At 36.4% G+C, this 11716-nt stretch overlaps 1 protein-coding gene across 1 annotated transcript; it reads left to right on the top strand.

The window, feature by feature from the left end:
• Nucleotides 1-4212: 4212 nt before the first annotated feature.
• On the top strand, nucleotides 4213-10344 carry LOC137816048 (uncharacterized). The gene is made up of 4 exons (XM_068619150.1): nucleotides 4213-5798; nucleotides 7048-7239; nucleotides 8048-8127; nucleotides 10130-10344. Exons 1-4 carry the CDS (start codon nucleotides 4213-4215, stop codon nucleotides 10342-10344), a joined length of 2073 nt encoding a protein of 690 aa, XP_068475251.1.
• The last annotated feature ends 1372 nt before the right edge of the window (nucleotides 10345-11716 follow it).

Below are 11716 nucleotides of genomic sequence, written 5' to 3'. Positions count from 1 at the left end.
CTCCTCGTGGATGACTTGAGGAGCCTTCCTTTTAGGCTTTCTGAGGACTAGTTTCTTGCGTTGGGCGGCGGGTTCCTTAGGTGGCGATCGACCCTGGGCTACGGCGATCTCCACCACCGAATTTGGCACTGTTTGAGAGCCCGTCGCCAGCCCGTGGGTTCGGGCGAGCGCCCTCAATTCAGCAAGCATACCCTTGCCCAACATGTTATCTGCATGGAACGAAAATGCATGGGTTAACTTAAGGAGAAAATAAGTGCGTAAGGCAGTATGCAGCAAAGCAGATGAACGGTGCAGGAAAAATAAAACCAAAGTCTTGCGCATAACGCACAAGACGCCCAGAAACAGTTAAATAGAAGCAGTATTAAAACAATAGTTTAAATGTTCTAACCTATTCGAATTTCGAGTTGGTCCTCGTAGAATTCGAAGCAGATCAGGGTGGTGGTAAGGAAAGTGATGTTGGCATCCGCGACCCTTTTCCAGAAAAGACATAGATCTCGGTCCAACGCTCCCATGCTGTCAGGACTTCTGGGTCTCCTGAAGCAGCTCTTGGACTCTTTCTTTCCCTTGTCCACCCAGTACAAGGGGAAGCCTTCGAGTAGGGAGGCGTCCTTGTCGTTAGGGCGCACTTGGACGAATTTCCCTTTCCAATCTTTATAGGATTGCTGGAAGATAGCAAAGATTGACCTCCCAGCAATCCTATTCAAGCTAACCCACAGGCGGTCTCCTGGGTGCTTGGCTTCGAAGAGAAACAAAAATACGTCCACGGATGCGGGCAGCCCCAGGTGGTCGCACATCACTTGGAATGCTCGCACGAACGCCCAGCTGTTGGGGTGAAGCTGGGCGGCGGCAATGTTGAGCTCGGTGAGGAGCTCCCTTTCGAAACGGGTGAAAGGGAACTTCAGTTTCACCTTCTTGAATAGTGTTGTGTAGACGAAGCAGAAGGGCCCGTCAGCACTCACCTTGTCATCAGCACAAACGGGCAGATCGGGGGGGGGGGGGGGGCAAGGTAGCACTATCATCTTCTCATCGTGCTCCTTATGAAACGTTTGGTTAGGTTCATCCCCCTTAGTCAGTCGCAAAACTGCCCCAGCAGTGTTCACGGAAGATGTCTCCCTCAGAAGGGTCGAGTTGGCCCAGGGATACAGGGTTTTGAAGTCTGGCAAGGGAACGGGGGCTCCTCCGGCGATAGGTGGAGTCGCCTGGGCCAGGTTAGGGCGGGAAGACGCAGGCCTCTCAGCCTGGGAAGATGAAGCGCCACGAACTCGTGGTGGGTCGTGTGCTTGTGAAGGGGGGTTTCGTGATGAAGGAGGAGGATTCGGGGTGATCTTTGTGCGAGTCATTGTTGCAGCTGCAAAGGAAGAAGAAAAGGAAAAATGATCAGGGGTTACAGAGGCTGACTCGACCATGGAAGGAAGGTGAAAAGCGAACGAACGTAGGTTCGTTGCGATGATTGACGAAGCCCTAAGTTACGTAGAAGGAGAAATGGAAAAAGCAACCCACAGCGTATGCACAAGGCAGTTACAGGATGATGCGAATCGGTTAAAATGCAAGAAAAACCAGCAGAAGAAGGAAAGTAGGTACCTTTTGATGATCAGGAAGACGATGAAGGATGATGATGGTTCAGGATGTTGAAGAGCGCCGAGAGAGTTTTTTGCAGGAGAAGGTGAGAGCGTTTGAGAACACGAAGAAGAGTGATGGAACAGAAGAGTGAAAATGGGTTTAAGAGTTTTTTTTTTTTTTTTTTTTTTCTCGAAAGGGGTTTGGGAAGCGCAAACGGTAACTGAAGGTAACCGTTGATGAAGCCACGTGTCGAGTGATGGACGAGGGGTTTGGTGGAGCGTCAGAGCAGCAGAAAGTACAAACCGCTTGGAATTCTGCGTCAGTGCCACGTAGACCGGTGTTGGCGTGACTCTTTCAGTCTTTTCGCTGGACAAAGTCTTCGCTTAAGACTGGGGGGCTTGTGTACCGCCCTGGAAGTCGGAAGTGATGACGTGGCAACAAGCTACAGAGTAGGCGTGTGGATAAGGTGCCATAGTGGCAGAAGGGAAGGAAGTCGGGTGGTTCGTGTAATCGCCAGTTATTAAGTTGGAGATATTAACCAGGCGATCGCCCAGTTGAAGATGAAGTCGCCAGATGTAGACTCAGGCGACCTAGTGATTGGAGATCGCCAGAGCAAGCACATCGCCAGAGATGAAGGTGGTGCAGATTATGAAGGCGGCCGGCGAGACCACAGGGAAGGTGTACGAGAGCACCCTAACTCGCCCGTTCCAGTAAAGATCGCACTCTTAAGATAGCTATGCACTGGGTAGAACCATGCATAAGTAACTTAGCCAAAAGGAGAGTCAGAAGCAGCGCCCAAGTCAAGGAGCCTCCAGATGATGGCACGTGTACAGTTGGATGCGAGCCACGTGTCCAAGTCTGTAACTGCCAGGAGAGAGAAAGTGACCAGGTATATAAGAGTCCTCAACGAACTTTCTGGGGGACGCACGTTCAGATTACACTCTTTACGCTTGCGAGTTCTAGAGCTTACTGTGAGAGAGAACATTGCACGGTTCCTTGAGATTTCTTGAGTGTTCTTGCTCGTAGTATTTGATGGTGCTGTCACTGACTTGGGCGTTGGAGTGCGATCGGCCGTAGCGGCGCCGCTATGTTCTTTTGCAGGTTCTTGAGGTGGATCTCGAAGAGGAACGGAAGCGGTGCACACGTCGATCCTTTGACGAGGCAGTTTCCAGCGTTCTGGTCAACAGGCAGGATCATATTATAATATTATAACTAAAACAAAACGCCTCTTATAATCTAAATTTATTTTAGGCACGGGTGGTTTAAAGATAATGCATAGACGTTGCTCATGATTATACTTTCACAGAGTCTTATGAGTTACAGTAAAACAAAAATTACAGTTTCCATTGATTACAAATACCAAAGAATAATAAAATAGGCAACATAATGAATTTTGATGGTTTCTGAGGGAGCACTAGTAAAAATAATAGTTATGAAATTTGAGTAAGAACGTGTTTGTTTAGCCATGCATGCAGATTTGAAGGTTATGGACGAATTGGATCTGGACTTGAAGGCTTAACAGGGGCCCGTGGAAGAGACTGCAACAATATTTTTATATAAATTAAATATTTTTTTTTACAATTGAAATTAATTTTATGTTTTATAAATTAAAAAAAATTATTTTATATAAATAAAAGTAAATTTTTATTGTCTAAATTAAATTAAATATTTTTGTATAAATTAAACATAAATGAAATAATTTTTTTTACAATTTAAATTAATTTTATGTTGTAGAAATTAAAATAAATTATTTTATATAAATAAAAGTAAATTTTTATTGTATAATTAAATTAAATATTTTTATGTATAAATTTAATTAATTTTTGTATTGTATAAATTAAATTAAATTGTTTTTTTATAAATTAATCAAAGTTTTTGTTGTATAATAAAATTAATTATTTTTATATTAAAATAATTTTTTTAGTTATATAAAAAGAATTTAATTTATTTTTTAAAAATTGAATTGATTTTAAATATTTTAAAGTATGCGTCGGACCTGGCCGACGCATACTGGGATTATATAAAAAAAAATTTGGTTCCCGGTTTTCCAACAGCCCCAATTCCCCAATTGAAACCCTAACATTCACTCTTCCCTCCGCGTCTCCCTCTTCCCTCCTCCGCCTCAGCTCTCATCGTTCAGCGTCTCCCTCCTCCCTCCTCCGCCTCAGCTCTCGATCGTTCAGCGTCGCCCTCCTCCGCGTCCAGCTCTCCCTGCTCCGCATCGCTGTCCTCCGCGTCCAGCCGCGTCGCCCTCCTCCGCGTCCAGGTCTGACTCTGCGGTCGTCACTCCTCCTCCGCTGCGTAGCTTCGTCCGCCTGCCTAGTCTCCTACTCAGGTTCAGATTTGAGTATTTTTGATTTGGATTATTGAACTGATTTTTGAGTTGGATTATTGAGCTGTGGTTGCTGGTATTATTGATTTTACTTGTGAGTTCTGTTTTGAGTTTGAGTTTATGCCTGAGTTTTGTCTTATACTGTGTATGTTGTGTTGTCGCGCCTTTATATGAGCCTCGTGCAGTTTCTCAACGGTGTTCAAATATGTGAGATATGCAGTGCATTGGACAATGATATCCACATGATTCATGTATTAGATCGTGTGTAGGGTAAAAGTATATGATCAAGTGTTCGTACTTCTTGATGAACGTGCAGAACAATGGACCGAGATTGGATGTATGAAATGCTTGATTCTTCAAGAAGATTGAGACAACCCTTCATAGATGGCGTTCATCATTTTGTTTCTAAGGCAATGAATCAAGTTTCATACATACCAGATGGAGGGGTAAGGTGTCCGTGTGTGAAATGTTGTTGTGAGAAAATTCTCAAACCTTCTCATATTAGGAGTCATCTCCTTCAACATGGCTTTCAACCAAACTACAAGGTATGGATTTATCACGGAGAAGTAAGGACAAATGAGGTTAACTTAAACATTGCATCTACCAGTTTTGATAACATTAGGCGTGATGATGACTTTGGGTCATTAGCCGAAATGGTGAACAATGCATACATGCAAGAAAGTGACATAAGAACTCGTTATGTCAATGTTATCGAGGATGTAGAAGAACAACCTAATGCTGAAGCACAAAAGTTTTATGATATGTTAGCATCTGCTCATCAACCCATTTATGATGGAGCAACTGAGTCTAAATTGTCAATAGCCATAAGGCTTTTGGGCGCTAGAACCAATTGGCACACAAGTGAAAAATGTTTAGATTATTTCGTTGAAATGTTACTTGATGTAGCTTCAGCAGAGAATTGCATACCCAAGACTTATTATGAAGCAAAAAAAGTTGTCTCTACTCTTGGCTTGAAGGCTATCAAGATTGATTGTTGTGAGGCTGGATGCATGTTGTATTACAAGGACGACATTGAATTAAATGATTGCAAATTTTGTGGTCTTCCCAGGTACCTTCCTCCAAAGGGTGACATCAAAACATACAAAAGAGTGCCGATAAAAAGAATGTTTTATTTGCCTATCATACCACGATTACAAAGACTATATACGTCAATGGAGTCAGCACGGCAAATGCAATGGCATTATGAAAACAGAACTAATGATGATGTTTTGCGACATCCATCTGATGGGAAAGCTTGGAAACACTTTGATAGTGTATATCCTGAATTTGCAGCTGAACCCCGTAATGTAAGGTTGGGATTGTGTTCGGATGGATTCACTCCTTATATCCAAGCTTCAGCATCACCATATTCTTGTTGGCCGGTATTTGTCACTCCTTATAACCTACCCCCTGAAATGTGTATGACGAAGCCGTACATGTTTCTAAGTTGTCTTGTACCTGGTCCTACCAACCCAACAAAAAAAATAGATGTATACTTGCAACCATTAATTGATGACCTCCAAAAATTGTGGAGTGAGGGTGTTTTCACTTATGACATATCATTAAAAGAAAATTTTGTCATGCGAGCTTGTTTGATGTGGACAATTAATGATTTTCCAGCATATGCGATGTTGTCTGGGTGGGGGACTAAAGGGAAATTAGTGTGTCCTTATTGTATGGAGGACACAAAAGCCTTCACCCTTAAGCATGGTGGTAAAAGTTCTTGGTTTGATTGTCATCGACGGTTTTTGCCAACCAATCATCCTTTCAGGAGAAGTCAGAGGAGATTTCTTAAAAATCGAGTTGAAATTGTTGGCCCACCTTATGCCTTAAACGGAAATGAATTATGGGAGATTGTTGGTGAGTTTCCAAAAGTGACAGATGGTCCATTTGAATCTTTGTCTGGGTATGGACAATATCATAATTGGAACAAAAGGGCAATATTTTGGGATCTGCCATATTGGAAGGACAATTTGTTTTGCCATACCCTAAACCCTAAACCCTAAACCCTAAACCCTAAACCATTTATTTTGGAGGCTTTTAGTCCAAGGTGTATAAGAGTTGAACTATCCCCGAAGTGATTCACATTTTTGTTTTGCCGTTAAAAAAATCCAAGACAAAATGTACTTCATTATTACAACATTAATTGCACTCGAATATAAATACTCACTTAGAGAGTTGGAAAACATTTTACAGATACACTCCCGAACTGATCACTAGGAGAGGAAGATGAAGAAACCAAAGAACAAGTCAATTTAGAATCTAGTTTATAATTTTTTATTAAGAGTAGAAATTATTTTAGATACTAATTTTTTTTCTCAACAATGAATAAATAAAATAAAATGGAACACTTCAGGAGTGTTCTAACCCATATACAAAATGCTCAAAACCCCTTAAATAGGCCATAAACAAAGAACAAATACGGTCACACAACACCTTTCAATTCCAAACCTAACCTCGCGCACAATTATACAATGGATCAAACATTACAAATCCCAAAAATAAAAACTACTAAACCATCATAACCACATAAACATCTAACTTAATTAATATAATAATTAATTATTTTTTATCTTTAAATTAATTATTATTTAATTATTTTCTGACAGTAAATATAAAAATATGTACAAGAATTAAAATAAATATTTTTTAAAGATAGGAACTAAAAGGTAAAGTGTATTAATAAATAATTAAAAATCTTAATAATATTTACTGTTATTATATTAGTGAAAAGAAAATTTGCTTAATTTGACATCAATTATATCGCAAATGGGTGATTAAATTAAATAAAATTGAGTGAAATATTAAAAAAAATGCTTGATTATAAATTTTAGTTTACAAATTTAATTCAAAAAAATAAAAAAAAAAACAAATTATATTATAATATTATAACTAAAACAAAACGCCTCTTATAATCTAAATTTATTTTAGGCACGGGTGGTTTAAAGATAATGCATAGACGTTGCTCATGATTATACTTTCACAGAGTCTTATGAGTTACAGTAAAACAAAAATTACAGTTTCCATTGATTACAAATACCAAAGAATAATAAAATAGGCAACAGAATGAATTTTGATGGTTTCTGAGGGAGCACTAGTAAAAATAATAGTTATGAAATTTGAGTAAGAACGTGTTTGTTTAGCCATGCATGCAGATTTGAAGGTTATGGACGAATTGGATCTGGACTTGAAGGCTTAACAGGGCCCCGTGGAAGAGACTGCAACAATATTCCATTGTATTCCCTCACCCACTCATCTTCTTGTAACGCTCTGCCTGCTGCTCCATATTCAGGAAAAGCAACCAAAATGGTGAAGATGATTAGTACCATTATCAAGAGGACCTTTCTGTAAGACAATGCCATATCTATAACTCACACTAACTGATCAATTTGAACTCCTTCTTACTGCTGAATTTGGATGTGAGATTGAAATAAAATGAGAGTTTGTTGGTGGAATAAGGTACGTGTTAAACACATATATATAGCTAGCTAGGGAAACATTCGAAATTTTGAATTGACCAGTGCCTCTGGGGTTGATGAATTGTGTAGATTGACTGGGTATGCATGGTTTGAAGATTAAGAAGTTGCTAGCTAAGACAACATTCAGGATTAAGAGAAAAGTAAATCCGACGCTAAAACACCTCTTGTCGGAACTCAAACACACCCTTTTGCCTAGAAAGCGCCATTAATTCATATATTCAACTTAAACCTTTTCTTCGATATATATGATTTTCCAAATAGATATTGACCAAGTCATATTCATATATCAGAAAGACCATTATTTTTGTTATCCTTGGGTGAAATTTTGTTAATTCACAAATGGTTTATGTAAAGAGATTATACATATATTCCAAACAGTGGATCTGTAGACAATTTTTTAGTGGGGAAATATTTTTTAATATTTATAAAATTTCACTAAAATCATATAATTTTGCGATAAAAAATTAAATATTTAAATTTGTCTAAATTATAATTGTCTTTTACACATTTTTATACTTAGAAATTTGGGTATACAATTTTGATTGTCAATAACGAAAATAATTGCAAAAGGTAAATATATAATTGGGTAAATAATATACTGTTTATTTTTTACCATTTTAGAAAAATTAATTAGTAGATTTTATTGACTATGGGGTAATACCTAATTTTTTTGAAGGAAGAAAAAGTGTTTGAAGGAAAGAATTAAGAATCTAGTACGGGTAATTGTCCCCGCACCATTCGTCACTGGTTCAAAAGGTAAAACAAGCATTCATGTAAATTAAATTACATATTTTTTAAAGCAATTGAATTGCATAATTGAATCAGCATCATGAATTAAGAAATTAATAAAAATGGTGGACTTAAATATGAATATTTTTATTAAATATATATTTTATAAGGCTATTAGAAATATTAGAAATTTGTTTTGACTACGTGTACATACTAATTGTAATTCTGTGTAAACTATAGTAATACTAAAATATAGAATTTAAAGAATTCTGATGGTAAATATTTATTTTCATTTTGAAACTATGAAAAGACCATGAACATTTAGCTGAAAAAGAAAGCAGATGTCAAAGACTCCAACACCATGTTTGGCTGTTGCTAATTTCTCGAACATAAAATGAAAAATAACGCAAAATAAACGTCCGTGTTGCGTGCGAACATGTCAAATTTTATTATCAAAAAGTCATTTCCTGTTGGCACAAATGGCGTCTAGTTCCTTTGTCAGCAACAAGTACTTTTTTTATTAGCTTATTGAGTAATCAAGATGTAACTATTGGTTTATAAGGCTTGTAACTTTTGGTTTATAAGGCTCATAGCATATTTTGTACAGGGCTTAAAATATTTTATTTTAATTAATTTTATTATTTATTGATAAAAAAAATACTCATCCATACACAAAAAAAAAATAAACTAGTAGATTTGTTACATAATACTCATATTAAATGGATTGGAACATTAAACATGAAAAACAATTTTGTAAAAGAATATTCAAATGTAAGTGGTTAAACCTGTTATCTATATATAATTTTCAAACTCTATAAACCCCTAAACCAATCCTTAAAATGAAAAAGAAAACCTTAAAATTAAAAAGAAAAGATAAGTAATATAAAAAAAATCATCACCTATTTTAATAAAAATTTTATAATCAATCTTTAAAAAAAAAAAAAAAACAAATCACAGTAGAAATAAAATAACTCGTTCGTAACAAGAACCCTTATAAATTACTACTGTTAATTTCAAGGATAAGCTTATAATGATCTGACTAAAACACATACATATATACCTCATCAACTTTCAACTGATGCAAATGTAACATTGATTTTCTTGAACTACCAGCTGGTAGGTCCCATACGTACGTATACATATTCAACATATCATTGTAGATGATATATAGCCGCCATCATCAAATAAATGAAGTCCCAAGAATAAACATAAGCGAGACAGTGATCACCTGCTGGTATTTTGGAAGACAGTACATAGAATAATTAATAGTATATTCTTTAACAGTTTTTATTATCATATAAAACTATATGAAACACTGCAGCTAAATAAACGTGCAGCCAGGCTCATAATGTTTTCTTTGTGGCTAGTGCTGTCTTGTCTGAAGCATGCACAAGCTCTGTATAAAAGACCAAGAACAGTATGAATGTGTCAGAGGGAGCATCGTTCAATTGTCTCCGACGCTATTTTTAAAATAATTGCGAGAACTCAACTATAAAAGGGACGATAGAAGAGGGCATTCGCGGAGAAACACAATATGAAGAAACAAATGAAAGTATAGAAGGAAGGAGAGGACTAAGGGGAAATTGGAGGAAAAAAAAGGAAATCTCTCATTCTGCGTTTTCTACAGCTTTATTACTGAGGTAGATGTGGGGAAAATTTTCACTTTGGCACAAGTACAATCATGAGTTTGGATGAAACACAAAGAAAGGAAAGTCACTTCTTCTTTTTCCGATTGAATTTTATCCCCTTTAACATGCATTAATATGGCAACTAGATAATGTTTTCTATCTTAATCAATATTATGCATGTTTGGTTGGTTGCTAGCAACAATTATAAATTTAAATGCTCAAGACCTATGGGATGGATCTCTTTTTTGAATATCTATGTTATTGGTGAAGTGGAGAAGGTGTTTTTCTCTTTGGTGCAGGAAAAGCGGGAGGACATAAGCTAAATATCATCAAATATTACTATCACATAGTGGTGAATGAAGAGTGAATGTTTTCTATCTTTGTCAATATTTTGCATGCAGGGTTGGTTGTAGCAACAATTATAATTAAAATGCTTAAGACCAATGGGATGAAATTGTTTTTCAATACCTATGTTACTGGGGAGGTGGGGAAGGTGTCTTCTTTTGGTGCAGGAAAACGGGAGGACAACAAGCTAATATCATCAGATATTAGAGGATTATGGAGAGCGAAAGAGTGTAGAATGTTGATGGAAGTTGGGGCATTGGGAGAATTCTAGAGCAATGATATGTTCAAGCTCTTATCAATTCTGAACTGATGAATCTTTTGAGTGGTGTCCTGCTAAAGGAGCTAGCTAATTAGGATGGCATTAGAAGATAGAATTTTGGAAACCAAAACTGGATTGTGCAGTAGGCGACGAACCATTTTGGTGAGTACGGCATGTAGAATTAAAACTTGTGTTTTGGAAACTTAACATGTGTGTAATCAATACAATACTACCAGGTAGTGATGCATTATGATGACAGGATGTAAAAGTGGCTATGGCGGTTAGCTTTATTTCTTATGCTGTTGTCTTGTTTAAGGTTGTGAGGATGCATAAGTTATGTTAGTTTTGTTGTCAGGATTTTATAAGTTGTTGTAAGAGGGTAAGTTTTCTTTTTGTTTGTTTTTTTTTTTCTCTTTTCCTAGCCCATCTTTTAGTGGGTTTGTATAAGGGTTGGGACACCCCTAAAGTGTCCATTTAATTTATTTAATTCTTTGCTGAAAAAAAAAATTTAATTCATTTATTTATTGATTGATAAAAAAACACATTTCATTTACAAGAATACAAGATTAGTATTGAACTTTCAAGACCCCACATACACTTAACACTACAAAAAAATCATTGAATAGAAATCAATTTTAGAAAAAAATAATAATTAGTTACTATATTGACTAAATTAGAGATTATTTTTTTTTGTTTCTAAATTAGTTTCTATTATTGATAAATAATTTATAAATTGATATCTAATTAGCTAGCAAATTTTTTGCGGCCAAATTTAGAATTTAAATAATTGGTAGTTAAATTGGTATCTAATTATGTAAGAATGCATTGTTTATGTCTAATTGTTTCAATTTTCAGTTATAGATAGAATCTAGAGAAAGAAGCAACTTTATGGTGGTCTTCTTTGCTACCGGAGAGAAAGTATCAAGATAGTCCATGCCTTCTATTTATGTGTATCCATTTGCTACTAGTCTTGATTTATACCTTTCAACTGTCCCATTAGGCATATATTTTATTTTGAATATTCATTTGCAACCTATGACTGTTTTTTCTTTAGAGACAGAAGAGCAGTCTCCCATGTTTGATTTGACTCCAAAGTAGATATCTCAGATTGTATAGCTTTTCTCCAACCATCATGTTTCACAGTTTCAAAATAAGTGTTTGACTCAACATGTGAAGAAAGAGACATAACAAAAGATGTGTAAGAAGGTGATAAATTGTTATAAGAAAAAACAAAATTCAAAGGATATTTAATTCTTGAAAATGTATTAGAAACATTAAGATTACAATGATAGTCCTTTAGATACTCGGGTGGTTTTTGTATTCTGGTACTCATTCGGACAGGCTGATATGATTCAGAATTTTGTTTGGTGTCATGATCTTCATT

This window comes from Phaseolus vulgaris, chromosome 1, assembly GCF_051622355.1.
Source record: "Phaseolus vulgaris cultivar YP4 chromosome 1, ASM5162235v1, whole genome shotgun sequence".
Taxonomy (NCBI): domain Eukaryota; kingdom Viridiplantae; phylum Streptophyta; class Magnoliopsida; order Fabales; family Fabaceae; genus Phaseolus; species Phaseolus vulgaris.
Note: the sequence above shows the minus strand (reverse complement) of the source record. Positions and strands in the feature narration are given on the sequence as shown.